The sequence below is a fragment of the Ceratotherium simum genome, chromosome 29, assembly GCF_057802395.1.
Source record: "Ceratotherium simum simum isolate JZ-2026a chromosome 29, ASM5780239v1, whole genome shotgun sequence".
NCBI lineage: Eukaryota > Metazoa > Chordata > Mammalia > Perissodactyla > Rhinocerotidae > Ceratotherium > Ceratotherium simum.
The window spans coordinates 12,821,176-12,845,917 of NC_141928.1; the positions used below are offsets into that span (position 1 = coordinate 12,821,176).

Sequence of the window (24,742 nt, forward strand, 5' to 3'; positions counted from 1 at the left end):
ACAACATGGAGGAAAGAATTAGCATCATAGAAGATAGGAGTACAGATATGCTCCAGATGGAAGAGGAGAGAGAACTAAGACTACAAAGAAATGAAAAAAGTCTCTGAGAAATATCTGACTCGATTAGGAAATGTAACATAAGAATTAAAGGTATTCCTGAGGGAGAAGAGAGGGAAAGAGGAACAGAGAGCCTATTCAAGGAAATAATAGCTGAGAACTTCCCAAATCTGGGGAAAGAGCAGAAAATACCAGTAAGCAAAGCCAACAGATCACCTAAATACGTCAACAGGCAAAGGTCCACTCCACAACATCTAGTGGTAAGGCTGCCCAAGTCAACGACAGAGAAACAATATTAAGGGCAGCTAGACAAAAACAAAAAATAACGTACAAAGCAACTCCCATCAGGCTCTCAGCAGATTTCTCAACAGAAACTTTACAGGCTAGGAGAGACTAGAATGATATAGTCAAAATACTGAAAAACAAAAACTTGCAGCCAAGAATACTCTATCCAGCAAAAATATCCTTCAAATATGATGGAGAAATAGTAACTTTCCCAGATAAACAAAAGCTAAGGGAGTTCATAGCCATGAGACCCCCATACAAGAAATACTCAAGAAGGCCCTCAGGCCTGAAAAAAAGAAGAGAAAGGGAATACAAAGCTTGGAGCAGGGAGAAAAATAGGTAGACAATCTCAGAAAAATAGCAGATCTTTACCAGAATAGGTTAGCAACCACTTAAATACCAAAATCAAAGATCAAAGGAAGGAATTCACCAAAAATAAATTTAACCTCATCACTGTAAACACACACCCACAACACAAGACAGAATAAGGTATAACAAGAACGACTTAGAAGGGGAAGAGGAAAGTGATTGAATTGACTTAGTATAAGGAAATAGGAGGCCATCAGATAATGAACTATCTCATACACAAGATTTTTTACACAAACCTCAAGGTAACCACTAAACAAATAATCAAAACAAAATCACATATGATAAACAAAGAGAAAACTAGAAGAGTCATAAGACAGAACAACCAAACTGAATTGGCAGTCCAAAACAAATGGGACAAGAAACAAAGGAAATCCAAAAGAACCGGAAAATAAGTGACAAAACAGGAACATGAAGCCCTCATATATCAATAATTACCCTAAATGGAAACACAGTGAACTCTCCAATCTAAAGATACAGAGTGGCAGGATGGATTAAAAAGGAAGACCCAACAATATGCTGCCTCCAGGAAACACATCTCAGCTCTAAAGACAAGCACAGGATCAAAGTGAAAGGATGCAAGACAATACTCCAAGCTAATGGCAAACAAAAGAAAGCAGGTGTTGCCATACTCATATCAGACAAAGTATACTTCAAGATAAAACAGGTTAAGAGAGACAAAGAAGGGAAATATATAATGATAAAAGGGACACTCCACCAAGAAGACATATCACTTATAAATATATATGCACCCAACATAGGAACACCCATGTACATAAAGCAACTATTAACAAACCTAAAAGGAGACGTTAACAACAACACAATAATAGTAGGAGATCTTAATACCCCACTTACAGCAATGGATAGATCATCCAGACAAAAAGTCAATAAAGAAATAGTAGACTTAAATGGAAAACTGAAGGGCCGGCCCTGTGGCTTAGCGGTTGACTGCACGCGCTCCGCTACCGGCGGCCCAGGTTCGGATCCCGGGCGCGCACCGACGCACAGCTTCTCCGTCCATGCTGAGGCTGCGTCCCACATACAGCAACTAGAAGGATGTGGAACTATGACAAACAACTATCTACTGGGGCTTTGGGGAAAAAAAGGAGGAGGACTGGCAAGAGATGTTAGCTCAGAGCCGGTCTTCCTCAGCAAAAAGAGGAGGATTAGCATGGATGTTAGCTCAGGGCTGATCTTCCTCACAAAAAAAAAAAAAAATAGAAAAACTGGACGAGATGGACCTAGTAGACATATACAGAGCACTCCATCCAAAAACAGCTTACTACACCATCTTCTCAAGCGCGCATGGAACGTTCTCAAGGATAGACCATATGTTGGGAAACAAAGCAAGCCTCAATAAATTTAAGAAGACTAAAATCATAACAACAAGCATCTTTTCAGACCATAATGCTATGAAACTGGAAATCAACCATGAAAAAAAAAACTGGGAAAGTGACAAAAATGAGATTAAACAACATGCTAATGAACAACCAATGGATCATTGATGAAATTAAAGGAGAAATCAAAAACTATCTGGAAACAAACAAAAATGAAAATATGCCATATCAAACCATATGGGATGCAGCAAAAGCGGTCCTGAGAGGGAAACTCATAGCGATACAAGCCCACCTTCACAAACAAGAAAAAGCCCAAATAAGCAACCTCAAATTACACCTAACAGAGCGAGGAAAAGAAGAACAAAGCCCAAAGTCAGCAGAAGGAGAGAAATAATAAAAATCAGAGCAGAAATAAATGAAATTGAGACCAAAAACACAGTAGAAAGGATTAATGAAACAAAGAGTTGGTTCTTTCAGAAGATAAACAAAATCGACAAACCCTTAGCCAGGCTTACTAAGAAAAAAAGAGAAAAGGCTCAAGTAAATAAAATTAGAAATGAAAGACGAGAAATTACAATGGATACCACGGAAATACGGAGGATTATAAGAGAATACTATGATAAGTTATATGCCAACAAATTGGACAATCTAGAAGAAATGGGTAAATTCTTAGACTCATACAACCTCCCAAAACTGAATCAAGAAGAAATGGAGGGGCCGGCCCCGTGGCTTAGCGGTTAAGTGCGCGCGCTCCGCTGCTGGCGGGCCGGGTTCGGATCCCGGGCGCGCACCGACGCACCGCTTCTCCAGCCATGCTGAGGCCGTGTCCCACATACAGCAACTAGAAAGATGTGCAGCTAAGACATACAACTATCTACTGGGGCTTTGGGGGGAAAATAAATAAATAAATAAAATCTTTAAAAAAAAAAAAAAAAAAAGAAATGGAGAATCTGAATAGACCAATCACAAGTAAAGAGATTGAAATAGTAATCAAAAACCTCCCCAAAAATAAAAGTCCAGGACCAGACGGCTTCTCCAGTGAATTTTACCAAACATTCAAAGAAGATTTAATACCCATCCTCCTCAAAATATTCCAAAAAATAGAGGAAGATGGAACACTTCCTAAATCATTCTATGAGGCCAACATCACCCTGATACCAAAGCCAGACAAAGACAATAAAAAGAAGGAAAATTACAGGCCAATAGCACTGATGAACATAGATGCAAAAATCCTCAACAAAATATTGGCAAACTGATAGCAATACATTAAAAAGATCATACACCATGATCAAGTGGGATTTATACCAGAGACGCAGGGATGGTTCAACATTTGCAAATCAATCAACGTGATACACCACATCAACAAAACAAAGAATAAAAACCACATGGTCATCTCAATAGATGCAGAGAAGGCATTTGACAAGATACAACATCCATTTATGATAAAAACTCTCAACAAGATGGGAATAGAAGGAAAGTACCTCAACATAGTAAAGGCTATTTATGACAAACCTACAGCCAACATCATACTCAACGGGGAAAGACTGAAAGCCATTCCTCTGAGAACAGGAACGAAGCAGGGCTGCCCACTCTCACCACTCCTGTTCAACATAGTACTGGAGGTTTTGGCCAGAGCAATTAGGCAAGCAAAAGGAATAAAAGGAATCCAAATAAGTAAGGAAGAAGTGAAACTCTCACTATTTGCAGATGACATGATTTTATATATAGGAAACCGTAAAGAATCCGTTGGAAAACTATTAGAAATAATCAACAACTACAGCAAAGTCACAGGATACAAAATCAATCTACAAAAATCAGTTGCATTTCTGTATGCTAATAACGAACTAATAGAAAGAGAGCTCAAAAAGATAATACCATTTACAATTGCATCAAAAAGAATAAAATATCTAGGAATAAATATTACCAAGGAGGTGAAAGACCTATACAATGAAAACTACAAGAAATTATTGAAAGAAATCGATAATGACATAAAGAAATGGAAAGACATCCCATGCACATGGATTGGAAGAATAAACATAGTTAAAATGTCTATATTACCTAAAGCAATCTACAGATTCAATGCAATCCCAATCAGAATGCTAATGACATTCTTCACGGAAATAGAAAAAAGAATACTAAAATTCATATGGGACAACAAAAGACCCCGAATAGCTAAAGCCATCGTAAGAAAAAAGAACAAAGCAGGAGGCATCACAATCCCTGACTTTAAAACATACTACAAAGCAACAGTAATCAAAACAGCATGGTACTAGTACAAAAACAAACACACGGATCAATGGAACAGAATTGAAAGCCCAGAAATAAAACCACACATATACGGACAGCTAATTTTCGACAAAGGAGCTAAGAACATACAATGGAGAAAGGAAAGTCTCTTCAATAAATGGTGTTGGGAAAACTGGACAGCCACAGCCACATGCAAAAGAATGAAAGTGGACCATCTGCTATCGCCATTCACAAAAATTAACTCAAAATGGATCAAAGACCTGAAGGTGAGACCTGAAACTATAAAACTCATAGAAGAAAATATAGGCAACACACTATTTGACATTGGCCATAAAGGAATCTTTTCGGAAGACATGCCTACCCAGACTAGGGAAACTAAAGAAAAAATAAACAAGTGGGGCTTTATCAGATTAAAGAGCTTCTACAAGACAAACAAAACCAAAATCAAGATGAACAGACAACACACCAGCTGGGAGAGAATATTTGCAAAACATACATCTGACAAGAGGTTGATCTCCATAATATATAAAGAATTCACACAACTGAACAACAAAAAAACAAACAACCCAATCAAAAAATGTGCAGAGGAAATGAACAGACACTTCTCCAAAGAAGATATACAGATGGCCAATAGGCACATGAAAAGATGTTCAACATCACTAATCATCAGGGAAATGCAAATCAAAACAACACTAAGATATCATCTCACGCCCATTAGAATGGCTATAATCACCAAGACAAAAAATAACAAATGTTGGAGAGGATGTAGAGAAACAGGAACCCTCATACACAGCTGGTGGGAATGCAAACTGGTGTAGCCTCTATGGAAAATGGTATGGAGATTCCTCAAAGAATTAAAAATAGAGATGCCCTATGATCCAGCTATCCCACTACTGGGATATCAACAAACCTGAAATCAACAATCCAAAGAGGCTTACGCACCCCTATGTTCACTGCAACGTTATTCACTATAGCCAAGAAGTGGAAGCAACCTAAGTGTCCCTTGACTGACGAGTGGATCAAGAAAATGTGATACATATATATACAATGGAATACTACTCAGCCATAAAAAAGGACAAAATCGTCCCATTTGCAACAACATGGATGGGCCTAGAGGGTATTATGTTAAGTGAAGTAAGCCAGAAAGAGAAAGACAAACACTGTATGATCTCACTCATATGTGGAATATAAACCAACACATGGACAGAGAAAACTGTATTGTGGTTACCAGGGGCAATGGGGGTGGGGGGTGGGCACAAGGGGTGAAGGGAGACATACATGGTGATGGACAAACAAAAACGTACAACCCAAAATTTCACTTTAAAAACTATTAAAACATCAATAATAATTAAAAAAAAACACTCCTATGCCCCCTAAAATGTGGCTTTAGTTTTTTCTTTTTTGTTGCTGTGAAAATTAAACTAGATATTTGTAAAGCACCTAGTATGGCATTAGCGCACAGGTGCTCAAAAAAATGTTAGTTTTCTTTCCTTTCTGTTTAGTCACCTGTTTTTACAAATAAATTATTACCTCAGTTGTTTAAATATATAATGATGAAAAGATACTTAATCAAAGATCTCTGAATTTCAAAACAAGATGCCTTCAAAAAATGACAGAGATGAGGAAGATATGGCCAAAAGTAAGCTGTTGCCTAACACTTCCTGTAAGCAGTGATAACCTTATTGTAAACTTGTGTAATAACTATAAAAATAATAGTAATGATAAAGTTAAATATCAGCTTAAGAGCAAAGATGAAAATATTCTTAAAATGACATTTTACCAGAACAATCCTCTAGTCTCCAACACACCACTTTCTCTAGCTCCTATGTTCTCAAAGGCAAACATCTGCCTATGGCAATCAGCTGATTTGCAGCAAATCTAAATTGTGTCTTATTACTGTACAACTTTAAGATAACGGCAACAGAACCATTAGAAGATACTATATAAAAGGCTACATGAGAGCTCCGAGTACCTACTCAAACTAAAAAGTGGCTCTGAAGAAATAAAATTAGTTTGAAGCCCATCTGCTCTTATATAGTAGCCAATTCAAGAACATTTTATAACATCAAGATTAGAAAATCAAAGAATCTTAGTAAAGGAGTCTAGAAACATCAAACATGTGCAAAGAAAAACTTTTGCATACCAAACGATTAAATATTTGTGGCTGACAGAATTTTCACTTATAAGGATAGGGACAGGTCTCAATTTTCAACTCATAATAGATATACTAGTTCTATGTGCTGTGGAGGCTCAAGTACAAATAAATATACTATCTCTCAGCAGTATTCAAAACAACAATGGATATAAAGTTGTCTCTGGTGTCCTGAGTCTGAAGGACAAGGAAAACATACATTTACAGGAAACAGAGCAGAGAATCTAAGAACTGGAAACGCACTTCACTTGACGTCAAGGGCTCTAGATTATATTTCTGGTCTTGTCACTATATCATTAAATGGATCCAACCAAGTAATTTTACATTAATTCCTACTGTATAAATTAAGAAACTGAAATCCAGGCTTCACTTCCCTGGGTTTCTTTACCTATAAAAGAAGACAATATCAAATACCCAGTCTATCCAATGGGGTTATTTGGTAGATTAAGACAAAAATGAAGTGCTTTTAATGGTATAAATGAAAATGCTCCAACTTCCTAACAGCTAAATTGAAAGGGAAGTTTCTAATTTTAATAATTTAAGAATTATACTTTTTCAGAAATGAAAAGAAGAGCATTAATTCTTGCCATAGCACTTGTCTGTATTTCCGTTATGGTAAAACCACAATCTATCTTGTGCTATGGTTAATTACATACAGATATATTTCTTGGAGAGGTGGTAAGTCATATGGGTATACTATTGTATTATTTTTTTGAGGTATAATTGACGTACAACATTATATTAGCTTCAGGTGTACAACATAACGATTCGATATTTGTATATATTGCAAAATGTATCGTATTTTAATCTGGTCAACATTTAATTTTCACTTTTTAATTTTGCTACTATATACAGTGTTAAGGGGAACATTCATGTTGATAATTCTTTGGGCACCTCAATGATTATTTCTGTAGATAAATTCCTAGACATACTATAGAATCACTGGATAAAAGGAATTGGCATTTGACAAGTTCAAATGTGACCAAAAAAGGCATACTTTTTTCAATGACTTCATCACTATATTAGGTTACGCAATATCATTTACTACTATAAGCTACAAATTCAGTAAAACCATGCAACAAAAAGAGAACAAAGCCCTAACAGATATGAAAAGCAAATCTGACCATCCAGGGATTTTTTGTACAGCATCTCCTTGGTATGAAGGTGAACAGAACAGGGATGTTTGTGATAGCGATTACTCTGTCTTGAATATGCCTGACCTCAGAAGGAAGAGAAGTTATCTAGTGCTTCTCTTCTGAGATCTTAGAAATCTTTCCTATTCAAAATTGGAATTTACAAACAGGATCTACATAAATATCTTCACTAAAGGGAAAAAATACAGTTTAAAGAAACTGTTTTGTTTCTTAAAAAGGAAAAAAGTTATACAAACTTTGTAGATTACAAAGTTTACAGATTATAATTTCCACTTCCCACAGCAGGAACGCATACTGCAGGGAAGCATCATATCACAGTGCTGCTGTGAGAAGAGAAATATAGCTAATGAGAAAGTAGAGAGCACAATGCCTCATACTTGAGTCCACAAATCAAAGTTGAAGCGGCATTGTACACTAAAACAGCCACCAGATGGCATGACAATTCCAAAGTCTTTGAAGGGAGACTAAGAGTTATCAGTTTTCCAAACAACCCAGTCATTATGCTTTTTTATTTAAAACCAAAATATTAAAAATGATTCATGTTTTGATGTAATTTCATTTTACCCATTTTATGAGGCAGTCATAGAGGAAAGAGACCTCTATATGCAACTACTGATTATGATCCCCAAAAGCACCCTTTTGTGATTTGGGCTATGGAGGAAAAAAAAAAGAAAAAGTCAATCATCTTGCGACCATAATATTTTAAAGTTAGAAAGGATTTTAGAGTCTAACCACTTCATTTTATAAATAAGGAATGTACTGCCAGGAGATGTAAAGAAACTTGGAAAAGGTCACTTTGTTAACAGTAGCATAATTAAATGAAATCTAAGTTTTTATTTCTATTCCAGGGTTTTTTTCACTACTCAAAGAAGTATCATTTTACTTAAAAACCAAAACCAGTTATTTGTGACCCTATATGCAAAGTTAGACTTCAGACAGACCTCATTTCTCCCCTTCCAATGTGTTCAGATAAACTTTAATGGTAAAACCCAATTTTAATAGCCTTAAGATCTTTAGATTATTAAAACAAACCAACCAAAAGCAAAACAAAACACAAAAAACCCCAACAAAACAAATATAGAAATTCAGGTGATTTGGCTTCTCTCATACTTCACATGAGGAGTAGGTCAGTTACTTTGAGACTGGCTAAAAGAACATGGTAATATGATACGTTTTCCCACATGAAAGAATTTTATTTTATTTTTTGCGAGTAAGATTAGCCCTGAGCTAACATCTGTTGCCAATCCTCCTTTCTGCTGAGGAAGACTGGCCCTGGGCTAACATCCGTGCCCATCTTCCTCTACTTTATATATGGGACCCCTGCCACAGCATGGCTTGATGAGTGGTGTGTAGGTCCATGCCCAGGATCCAAACCTGCAAACCCTGGGCCACCACAGCGGAGTGTCCGAACTTAACAACTACGCCACCAGGCTGGCCCCAAGAATTTCTTTATTGTTTTAAAATTCTTCAAATCTTGCCTCTGCAAATTTGCCTATGTCTTTTCCTTTATTACTTACAGTTAAAAAAAAAACTCTACCTACAAAAACAATCATTTTATAGTACGAAAGGTATATAACCTGACCTAGAGTTTCCCCTGAACCACAAATAATATAGCATGTTAATACAAACCCAAGGAAAATTAAAAAGATGCCCTACCTAAAATAACCTTTACCATCATCTTCTTTTATTTCTAAAGACACAGAGAAGGTAAAGATGTCACTCTCAGGAGTCTGGGGTGCAGCAGTTGCTGAAAGTGGGGTCTGCTTGGCAGAACGGCGGAAAGCAGTGGCAAAACTGTAAAGTATCCGGCTTACCTACAACCAGACATGTTAGGAAATGAGCTGTTATGACACGAAATAAAATACTTTTATTAAGGCTGAAGGTTACCTACTCTGTTGGGGAGAGTAATTCATCTTTGCGCCATTGACTTCTGTTGGTAAATTATCTAATTTGTTATAAAGCAAACAACAGTAAAGATGGCCAGAGAAAGTGTTTTAAAAAAGAAACGGTGTAAACGCTAGAAATCCAAGTGAAAAATTATTTCCTAAATTGTTAGAAACTATCTGAATATACTTATTACAATAAAAATAATCTTACAAGTTTAGCTCTAAAAGAACAGTTTGCAAATATGTCACTGCTAGAACCAAGATGTCTATCTAACCCAATCAAGAAGCAGCCAATGGTCTCTCTGACACTCTTAGCAACAAAAATGTTCTGGTTAACCAAACTTTCAGTTTATTTCAGTCCACAAAGCTGGAATAAATAAAACACTAGCAGAGAATTCCATTTGGCTTATAAGTGATCATAATAAGTACTGTAATCATTTCAACATATTGAGGGGTACAGGTGAAGGTTCATTTGCAGACAGTTTTCTCTTAAAGACTTACAGCTTCTTGTATTTCACACCGGAAGACGTGTATTCTGAAAAGCTCTGCATTGTAATGACTTTCAGTGAAAGCAAAACAGTCGCTCTCAGGAGTTCCATCATGCCCTCTGACACAGAAGAGAATTTTGTAGATAGGGTAGTTTGCTATTTCAGTGTTTGTCTGAGGATCTAAGAGTCTGCTCAGAAAAAGGGATATAAAGAGATTAGAGAGATTATGACTACTTTCACCACATCTATATTATGATTCAAGACATCTTTCTACAAGAAGATCATAGAAACCACTTTTGGGGTGCTAGTCATAGTAAGCTTAAATCTTGATTTAAAAAGTTATATGTGGATTCCTAAAGTTATTGATCACGTAATTTCCATGGTACTAGAAACTACATAATCCTATGTTTTAGGCAGGCAATCAGGAAGGCATAAACAATATCAATAAGTACATATGTTTCTTATATAGTCTGTAGTACATATGTTTCTTATATAGTCTGTAACTAAATAAAGACTAGATCAATGGGTAAATTAATTAGACTACCAAAAGAAATCATAAAGAAATCATTAAAGCTGTGCTTTTCATTTTCTCCTAAAAAAATGACCTGATCTGCTTTATTTGAAAAAATAAAAAACGGATGTGCTTTCTCAGAGTGAAACATGTTATTGTGATTCATGGGAAGCAAGGGGAGAGAGACTGTACAAAATGATAACACCTAAGGAAAAAAAGATAATAAAATCAAAAGGATGCCATACAATGAAAATCAAAGGGATGTCATTCACTCAAAAATGTATTCATTCAACAAACACTTATGTGATTTTAACAACATTCCAGGTTCTGTTCTGGGCACTAAAGACACAGCTATCAAAGGACTGAAAAGATGGGCTGGCCCCGTGGCTTAGCAGTTAAGTGTGCGCGCTCTGCTGCTGGTGACCCAGGTTCGGATCCCGGGCACGCACCGACGCACCACTTCTCTGGCCATGCTGAGGCCGTGTCCCACATACAGCAACTAGAAGGATGTGCAGCTATGACATACAACTATCTACTGGGGCTTTGGGGGAAAAAATAAATAAATAAATAAAATTATAAAAAAAAGGACTAAAAAGAAACGATGCTATTTCAACACTGAATGGGCAGGGCCATTGATGGAGAAAGCCCAGGGGACCTTGCGCATAATGGAGATACCTAGGAAGGGGATCTAATCCAGGTGCAAAGGCACTTTGATAAAAACTCTGAAAACATGGGGCAAGAGAAATTAGTTTTCTCATGTCTTTATAGAATGAAAATATATTAGAATAAAGTATAACTTCAATTGGGGGAATGACTATTGACTAAGAAGTATATAGAAATGAGTGCTAAACGAATTTTATTACAGGTTTCACATTAATAAATTAAAATTAGGATTTGTGAGTCTTGGTGAAATAGTTCTTTAAATGTAGAAGAGAAAAATTACACGATTACAGATGATTACAGACTACAGATGATTGGGACATTAAATAATTACCTTACAACTATCCACATATAGCTACAACTCTATTACCATGAAAATCCCAAATGCTTTGAGGGTAGAGAAATAGATATTCTCATACACTGCTGACAAAAATATAAACTGGATCAATATTTCTAGATGGCTATTTGGCAACGTATCAAAAAAATGGGCAAATCTCTGACCCAATAAGTCTACTAGGAATTTATCCTAAGGAAATTTTAAAAACTACAAAAATTTAGTTCAAAAATACCCATTTATAAGAAAATTATAGGTAAAGCACTTATGTGCCCATATAATAAAAGCTTAATATTAGCTATTAATAGTAGTACTTTTATCATTAAAAAAAAAACTAAAATGTCTAACAGTGGTTATTTCTGAATAATCCATCATGTATTATAAATTAAAATTTTTAATTGTATTTATTGATATGGAAAGAGATTCATGGAAAGAGATTCATGATATAAAACTAAGTGAAAAAAGCATGTTACAGGATATGTATAATTCCACTGCTATTAAAAAATGTTGATTCTAAGAGTTGTATAATTATACATGTATATATATGTAGGTATATACACACATACACAAACATATATACTTACAAAAACACAAAGATGATCTTAATAAACCAAGATGTTAACTGTATTTATCAATGGGAGAGTAGAATTAAGAATAAGCTTGTGTTGTGATTTTTCTGAAATAAGCATGTATTTTTTTGTAATAGGGAAAAAGTTATTTTATTAGCTGTATTCATCTGATTATTTAGAATTCTGTATTTAGCTAGTTAATATAGACATCTGGTTGTCTATGTTTAATTGCTGTGATTTATTCTAGTTAGTATAACAATGGCCATTTCTAGAGACTTTTCTGGGCCTCAGTTTCCTCTTAAAAATTAAGAGACTGTACTGGAATGGTTAATGTTTACCAACAGGTTTTTATAATTTACAAAATCAGCATGAAACTCTACATTGAACTAATGTGTCAAGCTAGTATTTGTACTGGGGGAACATGGAAAATACAAATTAATTTTCTGGGCAGACTCTCAGGTCAACATATTGCAATTATCTCCAAAACATTTAAATTTCTAATGTGCTACACACCATTGGGGCGGGGAAGAGTAGAAAAAACTGTTCAAATAAGTGACTATTTTTCATAAGGGTTACAATCCTTGAAAGACATAAGGTAAGTGCCAGATCAATTAAACATTACATGGATATAATAATGATGTATTTTGTTCACTACTGCTTCTTTCTAAAACTATAGGTCAGAAATCTGACCAAATGTTACAAACATTTCAAGAAACTGGTCTTACCTCACAGTTCCTTCGGAGACATTGGGCACTGATAGGGTTACATCTAGTGAAATTTGACACTGGCTTCTTAGGATGGACATCATCCTTAAGGCTTCCACTTCACTCCTGGGAGCATTTACTGAGGCACAGCCTAAATAAGTCAGTTTGCTGAAAACTACACTGTCCTCATCGGCGACTGGTGTGAAAGGACTTGACCCTTCAGAATCTGAAAGAAACGATAAGGAGATGGCTATTTTCATTTCGATATTCTGATGACATGAACACTAAGTAAAAAGTTACGTTTATTTATTTATTTATTTTTTTTTATAATTTTATTTATTTTTCCCCAAAGCCCCAGTAGATAGTTGTATGTCATAGCTGCACATCCTTCTAGCTGCTGTATGTGGGACGCGGCCTCAGCATGGCCGGAGAAGCGGTGCATCGATGCGCGCCCGGGATCTGAACCTGGGCCACCAGCATCGGAGCACATGCACTTAACCGCTAAGCCACGGGGCCGGCCCCTAAAAAGTTACGTTTAGATTCTAAAATTAAGTAGTACTGAGATAATAGGCCATTGCCCCAGAAGAAATGCCTATGAAAGCCAGAAATCTCGCACTAGAACTCTGTCACGAACACCAAAATTTTTAGGTATTGCTGATAATGTCATTCCCAAATCTAAAAGGTGACCTGCGATTCAGATCTGATTTACCCTTTCTGCCTCTTCTAATTTGTTTTGACTTTATAATACACATTTAGGTCAAAAATACATCTACTATTTTACCACTCTGAAAAAGCTTATCTCTGTCTTCTTTCTGATCCGCACTGTTATAATTATTTCTCTCATGCATCATCTCAGCCACCTTATTATGTTCTCTGTACCTCCTTGCTTGTCCTTTCCCAATAAACATCTACAGTTTTAACACCCTACTTTTCCCAATGACCCTTTATAATTGCCCTTTTCCTCCTTTCTTGCTATGCCTTTCAGCTCCCTTTTTCCACTTGGCAACTATTCCCATAGAGCTATACAGGCCCGGAGCAAACAACTCTTCATCACGCATTATTCCTCCATTTCTCCAACACTGTACTCAAATTCCTTCTTCCCTGGAAAAATCTTTAGACATTCTGAAATAAGACTCCCTCAATGTCATTTAACTACTTTTTCTCTTTCTCTGGTAGAAATGACATACATTTAAAGGCAAATCAGAATGGTGTATGTATTTACTCCTCTCACATCCCCCTAAATCTAGAGTCCAGAGTCTAGAGAACATAGATAATGGTTTTTGCTTGCTCTGAATCAAACCTAGTACAGGGTGGACACTCAAATATTAAAAACAATAACCTTCAATTATGCAAGCAATGCAGCAATCCTAACCTCCTTGTCCAGGTTTCACTGGTAGGCTCATCTCTGGTTTTTGGAGCCCTGCTAATGGCACAGGGTTAATGCTGGATGAAGCTGAGAGTTGACTAGGAAGAGGCCCATCTCCTTCGCCATCCAGCTGTGACCTTTCCACAAGCTCCTTGTCCCCTGGCTGGTCGTCCATTGGAGGATCCATCAGCACATCTGCTAGCTCTTTTTGCAGCTGCTGCTCACTTCCATTCCCTATAATCTAAGGGTCACAAATACATGCAATCAGCAAAGTGAGAAACAGAGGCCCGTACTGATTAAAATGGGTCTGCATTCTACAGAAAACAGCCAGCATTTCTTTTGATACACAGATATCTTCTGAAAGTTTTTAAAAAATAGAATAAACCATGATCTGCGATAAATTAGAGCTGTAGCTGCTCTCAATTCATAGCTTTTCATGGAAAAGTGTATAGTGAATTTGAGACTAATATCCAGAAATACATGTGATAGTCTGTCAATGTTACTAAAAGTTTTCTCTAGTGTCCTAAAATAGCAACAATTAAAATATTTATAATTACACCAGTCTGGTGAGAAATAATGCTGTCAAGAGGAATATCTTTAGAAGCTTCTCTTATCCTTAAGAAAAAGGGAAAATGAGTTTGCTTCCAAAAGTTATCAACAGAAACATACTTAGTAGGTAATAAATTTTCACATGTATTTTACCACTCCTGCTACAAGTAAGTGTCTTGTATTTCTGAGGGAGACTTCTCTGATACGAACAGGTTCTTAAAGTTCTGAGACACTTGAATAAGGCTGGGGAGATGCACGCATAAAATGGCCCTGAGGAACAGAAGCACTCCATTTCAATAATGTCAAGTATTTTTCTGGAGTCATTATGGTTTATTGTTAATTGCTCAACAAGGAAGTAAACAAGTGCAAAATCAAGTGGAGACTGCCCAATGATAAGGAAAACCACAAGTGACAAAACCCAGTATTGTCACTAAATGCTTATTCAACGAATACTGGAAAAATTAACAAAAGAATTAATTTAGGAAAAGGAAGTCATGATGAAAAAAGAGTGGCTGATTTAAGAGGCTTTCTGAAGACTGAAAAGTTAAAATGGGTGGGGCTATGAAACTGTTAAAGAGAATGAGGTCTTCTCAGTAAAATTAACCCAGAAGTTAAGAAGCAAAATTCCAGTAACAGAGGAACCCAGTTCAAACATCTTTTATAACTCTATAAACTGCAAGTCCCTTTGGCTATAAATTATGATTGAGAAATAAACAGTTTTAAGTGTTTTTTTGCTGACTTTTTCCCAAGGAAATTCTAACACGTCAGTTACTCTTGCCTTGGAAATAAGGACCAGACACGTGTTTCAGCCTCTTGGCTTCAATGACAATGTCTGCTCCTGTGAACTTCATTTTATGTTTACAGATACTGCTAATGGAACTACAACTGGGTCAAGTAATTTTAACTCTTTGTTATGTCTGATCCTACACACCCACAGGTGCAATCAAGTTTCTTTTTTCAGAAGTTCTGCTTTCAAAAGTTTTTTTAAAGCACATAAAAAACAAACTAGAGCTTAGTTCCAATTAATCTCTTATTCTTTCAGAACTAAAGAAATACTGTATCACCTGCAGTAAACAAATGATAGCCTAACTGAACTTAAACTGTTTTCCAAAGGAAAAGGAGAAATAACATAAGTAGGATAGTTACAGATTTCTGAAAACAGATGGAGAAAAGATATTAGACTCCATGTTTAAGCAATTAGTAATTATAACTAGGAAGGCTATCATTAAAAGGGCAAACTAAATTAAAGAGAAGACATTATATTTTACCTGCTATGAAGTACTGTTTTGTTCTTTGGTATAGAGGGTAAGTCAACTCAAGGTTTTTGTTGGATACATTGCCTACATTGTAATATATTCACCAATCACAAAAATATACCTAACCCTGAAATAAAATATGTTTATATGTTTGTCTTTTGTGTTTATACATGTTTATCTTGCATTCTTCCCTTGTTTATAAAGTGCATAAATCTAAGAACTGCCTTCTAGTTCCTTAACTCTTCCTTAAAGGCTAGGAAAAAGTAATGTACACACACAAAAATGTTGATTTTTAAAAGCTGCCTAGAAATAGCAACCTAACATATGCCTTGGATGACATCCAATATAGTACTCAACGATTATCATGTTAGATCATTTGTGAACCTTCAATCCAATTTCAAAATTACTACCTGTGACATTATAATATACACACTGAAATCAATTAAGTTTTTTTTTCTTTTGGAGGGCTGGCCCAGTGGCGTAGTGGTTAAGTTCGCACACTCCGCTTCGGCAGCCCCGGGGTTCACAGGTTCGGATCCCGGGCACAGACCAAAACACAACTCACCAAGCCATGCTGTGGAGGCATCCCATATATGAAATAGAGGAGGACAGGCACAGATGTCAGCTCATGGCCGATCTTCCTCAGCAAAAAGAGGAAGACTGGCAACGGATGTTAGCTCATGGCCAAGCTTCCTCACCAAAAAAACTTTTTTTTTTTTAAAAGACAGTCAATCTTCCCTAGGCCTATCTGGGAAACATTCAGAAATGCTTTTGAGAGTTCTCAAACTCTGGCATGCATCAGAATCACCTGGAGAACTTGTTAAACTTAAACTGTTGGGCCCTAACCAAATTCCAATTCAAAAAGTCTGGGGTAGGCCTAATAATTTGCATTTTGTAAAAGTTTCCAGGAGATGGTGATGCTGCTGATCTGGGACACACTCTAAGAACCAACCTTAGATTAATGGTTCTTAACCATGACTACACAACATGACTACCAATATTACCAGGGAGTATGTTAAAATTCAAATACCTGCTCCTCCCTCTGTCCCCTCACATCCCACCCTGACAACTAAATCAGTCTCACAGGTATAGCCTGGGGACATGCATTTTTAAGAACCTCCACAGGTGTTTTACAAAATAGGTGGCAGGCCAGATTAGGTCAGCAGGCTGTAGTTTGTTGATCCTGGCATAGATGACTAGCTTAAACAAACCAGCAACTGCTTATCTCAAGACTTCCTGTTATGACAGAAAAATAAACCTACTATCAGTAGAGCTTTCTGTTCCCTGCTGCCAAAAGCATTCCTAACAATCTCTAAAATAAACACAGTTGCAGGTAAAGCAATCAAGACACTGTGGTATTAGTGAAAGGGCCGACATGTAGATCAATGGAACAAAAAAGAAGCTAGAAATAGACCCACATATATATGGTCAATTGGTTTCAACAAAGTTGGCAAGGTAATTCAACGTATAAAGGTAATAAAAGAAAACAAATGATGCTAGAACAATTAACTTGACATTCATACACATGCAAAAACATGAATCTCGGAAGCTCCCTAACTCATTCTACAAAGCTGACATTACCCTGATACCAAAACCAGACAAGGACAACACAAAAAAAAGAAAATTACAGGCCAATATCACTGATGAACATTGATGCGAAAATCCTCAACAAAATACTAGCAAATCGCATACAACAATACGTTAAAAAGATTATACACCATGATCAAGTGGGATTTATTCCAGGGATGCAGGGATGGTTTAACATTTGCAAATCAATCGACGTAATACACCACATTAATAAAATGAAGAACAAAAATCACATGATCATCTCAATAGATGCAGAGAAAGCATTTGACAAGATACAGCATCCATTTATGATAAAAACTCTGAATAAAATGGGTATAGAAGGAAAGTACCTCAACATAATAAAGACCATATAGAGAAACCCACAGCTAATATCATCCTCAATGGTGAAAAACTGAAAGCTATCCCTCTAAGAACAGGAACCAGACAAGGATGCCCACTGTCACCACTCCTATTTAACATAGTATTGGAAGTCCTAGCCAGAGCAATCAGGCAAGAGAAAGAAATAAAAGGGATCCAAATTGGAAAGGAAGAAGTGAAACTCTCACTATTTGCAGATGACATGATTTTATATGTAGAAAACCCTAAAGAATCCACCAGCAAACTTTTAGAAGTAATAAACGAATATGGCAAAGTTGTAGGATACAAAATCAACATACAAAAATCAGTTGCATTTCTGTACAATAACAATGAAGTAGCAGAAAGAGAAATCAAGAATACCATCCCATTTACAATTGCAACAAAAAGAATAAAATACCTAGGAATAAACTTAACCAAAGAGGTGAAAGAGCTGTAACACTGAAAACTATAAAACATTTCTGAAAGAAATTGAAGAAGACACAAAGAAATGGAAAGATATTCTGTGCTCTTGGATTGGAAGAATTAACATAGTTAAGATGTCCATACTTCCTAAAGCCATCTATAGATTCAATGCAATCCCTATCAAAGTTCCAACAACATTTTTCACAGAAATAGAACAAAGAATCCTAAAATTTATATGGAACAACAAAAGACCCCGAATTGCTAAAGGAATCCTGAGAAAAAAGAACAAAGCTGGAGGTATCACACTCCCTGATTTCAAAATATACTACAAAGCTATAGTAACCAAAACAGCATGGTACTGGCACAAAAACAGACACACAGATCAATGGAATAGAATCGAAAGCCCAGAAATAAACCCACACATCTATGGACAGCTAATCTTTGACAAAGGAGCCAAGAACATACAATGGGGAAAAGAAAGTCTCTTCCACAAATGGTGTTGGGAAAACTGGATAGCCACATGCAAAAAAATCCAAGTAGACCCTTACCTTACACCATGCACAAAAATTAACTCCAAATGGATTAAAGACTTGAATGTAAGACCTGAAACTATGAAACTTCTAGAAGAAAACATAGGCAGTACGCTCTTCCACATCGGTCTTAGCAACATCTTTTCAAACACCACATCTGACTGGGCAAGAGAAACAATAGAAAAAATAAACAAATGGGACTACATCAAACTAAAAAGCTTCTGCACAGCAAAGGAAACCATCAACAAAACGAAAAGACAACCTAACAATTGGAAGAAGATATTTGCAAACCATACATCTGATAAGGGCTTAATCTCCAAAATATATAAAGAACTCATGCATCTCAACAACAAAAAAACTACCAACCCAATTAAAAAATGGGCAAAAGACCTGAACAGACATTTCTCCAAAGATATACAGATGGCCAACAGACACATGAAAAGATGTTCAAAATCACTAACTATCAGGGAAATGCAAATCAAAACTACAATGAGATATCACCTCACGCCCGTCAGAACGGCTATAATTAACAAGACAGGAAACAACATGTGTTGGAGAGGATGTGGAGAGAAGGGAACTCTCATACACTGCTGGTGGGAGTGCAAACTGGTGCAGCCACTATGGAAAACAGTATGGAGATTCCTCAAAAAATCAAGGAAGCAACCTAAGTGCCCATCAAGGGACGAATGGATAAAGAAGCTGTGGTATATATACACAATGGAATACTACTCAGCCATAAGAAACGACGAAATCCAGCCATTTGTGACAACATGGATGGACATTGAGGGTATAATGCAAAGTGAAATAAGTGGGAGGGAGAAGGTCAAATACCGTATGATTTCCTTCATTAAGTAGTAGATAATAACAACAATAAACAAACACATAGGGACAGAGATTGGATTGGTGGTTACCAGAGGGGAAGGGGAGAGGGAGGAGGGTGAAAGGGATAATTCAGTACATGTGTGTGGTGATGGGTTGTAATTAGTATTTTGGTGGTGAACATGATGTAGTCCATGCAGAAAGAGAAGTACAATGATGTATACCTGAAATTTTTACAATGTTATAAACCAACGTTACCGCAATAAACAAAAAATTAAAAAAAAAAAAACAAAAAAACAAATCAAGGATAGAACTACCATATGATCCAGCTATTCCACTGTTGGGTATTTATCCAAAGAACTTGAAAACACCAATTTGCAAAGGTACATGCACCCCTGTGTTCATTGCAGCGTTATTCACAATAGCCAAGACTTGGAAGCAACCTAAGTGCCCATCAAGGGACGAATGGATAAAGAAGATGTGGTATATATACACAATGGAATACTACTCAGCCATAAGAAACGATGAAATCCAGGCATTTGTGACAACATGGATGGACATTGAGGGTATAATGCAAAGTGAAATAAGTCAGAGGGAGAAGGTCAAATACCGTATGATTTCCTTCATTAAGTAGTAGATAATAACAACAATAAACAAACACATAGGGACAGAAAAAAAAAAAAAAACAAACATGAATCTCAACCAATACTTCACATCACATAACGCAAAATGGATCACAGATCTAAATGTAAATTCTAAAACTATAAAACTTACAGAAGAAAACAGGAGAAAATCTTTGTGGTCCTGGGACACAAAGATTTTTTAGGACACAAAAAATATGCATAAAAGAAAAAACTGATAAAATGCACTTTATCTAAACTAGAAACTTCTGCTCAAAAGATACTGTTAAGAGAATGAAAAGACAAGTCACGGACTTTGAGAAAATATTTGCAAATCATTTATCTGATAAAGGATTTATATCCAGAATATATCGAGAACTCTCATAACTCAATAATAAGAAAACAAGCAACCCAATTAAAAAAAAAAAGGGGTCATTTCACCAAATAAGATATACAGATAGCAAGCAAATGAAAGAAACTCACTATCATTAGCCATTAGGGAAACTGAAACCACAACAGGATGCCTCTACACACCTATAAAAGAATGGCTAAAATTAAAAACAAAACAATCCTGACAATACCAAGGGCTGATAAGGATGTGGGGTGACTGAAAAACTCTACTACATTGCTGGTGGGCATATAGAATGGAATTCACTTTAGCAGATTTTTATATAGTTTATAAAGTTAAATATACATTTACCATATGACTCACTCGTAGGTATTTACCCATGAAAAATAAAAACATATGTCTATACAAAGACCTGTTTGTGAATATTTATAGCAGCATTATTCATAACTACCAAAAACTGAATACAAAGTAAATGTTTATCAACTGGTGAATGGATAAACAAACTGCCAAATACCAATAAAATGCAATACTACACAGCAATAAAAAGGAATGAATTACTAATACACGTAACATGGATGAATCTCAGAAGCATTATTTTAAGTAAAAGAAGCCAGACACAGAAGGCTACATATTGTGTGATTTCATTTACATGGCATTCTGGAAAAAGCAAAACTATAGGGACAGAAATCAGATTATTGGTTCCCAGGGGCTAGGAAGCGGGGAAGAGGATTGATTAAAAAGAACCAGAGAGGGACTTTTTGGAAGGATGAAAATATTCTGCTTGATTGTGATGATGGTGGTTATATAAGAGTTTATATTCATTAAAGCTCATAGAAGTGTAAACCTAAAAGGGTTGCATTTTACTGTGTGTAAATTTTACCTCAATAAACTTGACTTAGAAAGGGGATATTGATAGTGGAGGAGGGGCAGGGGTTATATGGGAAATCTGTACCTTCCTCTCAATTTTCCTGTGAACCTAAAACTGCTTTAAAAAATAAAGTCTATTTAAAAAAAATAGAAAAAATGTGGTTTCTACGGAGATGAAATTTGAGAACACAACTGTTCCTTTTTTCTATTTTCCCCTCAAAAAAGTATTTAGCCAGGATTCTATTTTTGGCAATAACCTCATTTTATAGACTCTCCTGTGCCATCTCATCTACTCTCAATGATATACAAACAATTCCCAACATATATCTACAACCCCTTCCTCAACTGCTACTGGACAGACACCCTTAGCTAGACACTCCAAACTTATTTTGTCAAAACTTAACTCACTGTCTGATCCTCCTCCTGTATCTTTTTTAAAATCAGTGAATTGCACTACTATCCACTCAGTGGCCAAAAGACCACAATCACCTTTCACTCCTCTCATTCCCACACTACTCATAAATCCTACTGATCCTTGCTCAACTGCACATTTTTTCCTTCTTCTATCTCTGCATAGCTAGTACCATAGGACAGCCTCTTTCATTTTACAAAAGCCTACTGGCAAGGTACTAGTTTCCCCACCTTCTTTCTCTCCCCTCTCTGACTTATCTTTCATATGGCCATTCAAGTTATAATTGCAAATCTTAGTTCTGATCAAGCACTGGCCTTATTTTTAAACTCTTCCATGTTTCCTCAAGGCCCATAAGATAAAACTTAAATTCATAACTATATTCTGTGAGTTTTCCACAACTCCGCCCAAGTTAGCTTTCCAACTCCTATCAGTCATATCAAAATACACCACTTCCCCAGGACACATCATCAGCTTTCAAGCATCTAGACTTTGCATAGACTATTTTCTTTCCTGGAAAGCCCTCCTCTCTTTCTCTTTTCTATTCTTTAAGACCAAGCTTGGGGCCGGCCCGGTGGCACAAGCAGTTAAGTGTACGTGCTCCGCTGTGGTGGCCCAGGGTTTGCTGGTTCGGATCCCGGGCGCGCACCGACGCACCGCTTGGCAAGCCATGCTGTGGCAGTGTCCCATATAAAGTGGAGGAAGATGGGCACAGATGTTAGCCCAGGGCCAGTCTTCCTCAGCAAAAAAAAAAAAAAAAAAAGGAGGAATGGCAGATGTTAGCACAGGGCTGATCTTCCTCACAAAAAAAAAAAAAAAAAAAAAAGACCAAGCTTAAATTCTGTTACCTGCTCTGGAAGATCTTAACCCTGCTACATGGGGTTTAATCACTCCCTCCTTAGGGAGTCCTACCATAAGATTAGCATACATGTTTATTTTAGCATTGCTACTTGTTTTAGAGAATACTTGTTTAGTGGGCCCCTTGAACCAGACTGGGCATTATCAGACAGCAGAGACTGTTTCTTGTTATCTTTATATCCCCAAAGGTTGGGTAGCAACTTGTACAGAGTATATCTGCAATACATGTTTACCGAACTGAATTTTATAAATGCAAAGAATAGAAGCCAAGTCGTATTATTTTATCCAATTTGGATACTGGATATTCTACAGATTTTGGTTTAGTTACCGAAAATGAATTCTGAATGATTTATTTTAGCTTTGTTAACTATCTAAAAAAAAAACAAAAACAAATACCATTATTTCCCATTTTTCTGAAAGTGTCATTAAGGTTTAACATTTACAATAAGAATACTGGGCAGGACCAAAGAGCATGCTGCAAAATACCAACAATAAACTTTATTTTTGCAGTCCAACAAAGATTTCTAACTTAATTTAGCACAAACAAACGTATACAAGCAAAGCACATATATATGGATAATACAACTAAGGGTCACCTTTAGATTTATGTTTGTCTCCACGTAATCTACACTAAGAAGAGAAGAGTTCTTTAGGAAACAGTCCCGAATTTAGAGAAAAAATAATAAGTATAAAGTAACCAAATTAGCAGGTTCTGTAAACAAAGACAAATGTTTGCAAGGACAGAGACTGCATGGTGAATGATTTATTCACAATTCTGCTTACAAAGCAGGGTGGTAGTAAAAAAATCTGGGACAAGATTTGGCTTGTGACACAACTCCAGGGTGCACCATTCACACATCACAGACTATGTGAATAGCACCTCCCTGGGACTGTACAGAGTAGAGCCTATAACTGTACTTAGTAGTCCTGCTTGGGTTCCAAAGTAAGATAGACTGAGTTTGGGACATGCCTCTGATACTAACTCTGTTGGCTGTGAGCAAACTAACCTCTGGGAGCCACGACTGTCTCATCTCTAAAATGAGGATGTTGATATCTATGTTACAGGACTGTAATGAGGCGTCAATGATACAATAATAATATGATTATGGGCACTTATTATTTGTATTTCAGGCACCATATCATGTGCTTTTTATAAGAATTATCTCATTTCTCGCATCACAGTACCTGCCAATTTGTAAGCATCCGGTTAGTATCTCCCTACCCCACTTACGGCTATTTCTAAATCCTGATCCACCTACCAGAGTTGAGGTTCAAAAAAGCAAATAATAACTTTAAAAACAGTAGTTCTTCCATTTTCTATGGTCCAGAGAAAACTAAGTACACACCTACTATTCATGTGCAAAAGCAGCATTACTGGAATAACATCTGTCCTTTCTAATTATATCAAATAAAGGTAATAACTTATATAGCTGAATTGGCTACAAGTCTATTTCCTTGAAAGCAAAACTGCATTTATGGAACCAACGGACAAAATGTTCCAGAGGCAACATCCAGAGTCATTTCCTGGTCTTAATTTTCTGCTTCTAACTTTATAGCCCCTGTTTCCCTTCACTGCAACAATACCAACTAGGCCCCACTTGATTTGCCAGTTATACAAAGCTACTTTAGGCAGTTTGGGACCCTTTTCCAGTAGAGATCTTATGTCTTCAAGAAAGTATGCTTAGGAAATGACAGCGTGTGCCTGAACAATCCATAGATGATCAGAAAATTAAAGACAAATTCCTGATGGTCTACGGCTGCCACTACTTGTGTCATACTGCCATGAAAATATAAATGAAAGTGGTTCAAACTGAGTAATTTTGCTCAGTTTCAGTGTAAAAGCTGAGCCATTTCAAAACAAGTATATAAATCTCAGTTTTATCAGAAAGAAAGGCACAAAAGAACCAGAAATCCAACTTGGATACTGGAAAGTATAGTTACTAATCTCAAATCCATACACATACACGTTCTGTGATCTTTGATAAATCACTAAGTCTCTTTGTGTCACATTTATAAACTGTAG

At 36.4% G+C, this 24,742-nt stretch overlaps 1 protein-coding gene across 6 annotated transcripts in view; it reads right to left on the reverse strand.

The window, feature by feature from the left end:
• Positions 1–24,742, reverse strand: part of RABGAP1 (RAB GTPase activating protein 1) — a 160,730-nt gene that overhangs the window by 99,071 nt on the left and 36,917 nt on the right. For 4 of the 6 annotated variants that reach the window (XM_087419128.1, XM_004423428.2, XM_087419126.1 and 1 more), the window contains exons 3-6: positions 14,123–14,357; positions 12,772–12,976; positions 9,986–10,160; positions 9,255–9,412 (exon numbers count right to left, since the gene is read on the reverse strand). In XM_087419128.1, coding sequence (XP_087275254.1) covers positions 9,255–9,412; positions 9,986–10,160; positions 12,772–12,976; positions 14,123–14,357 — 773 coding nt within the window. Of the gene's footprint in view, positions 1–9,254; positions 9,413–9,985; positions 10,161–12,771; positions 12,977–14,089; positions 14,358–24,742 lie in introns of those variants that run through there. The other 2 variants (XM_087419129.1, XM_087419130.1) reach the window with 2 other exon arrangements.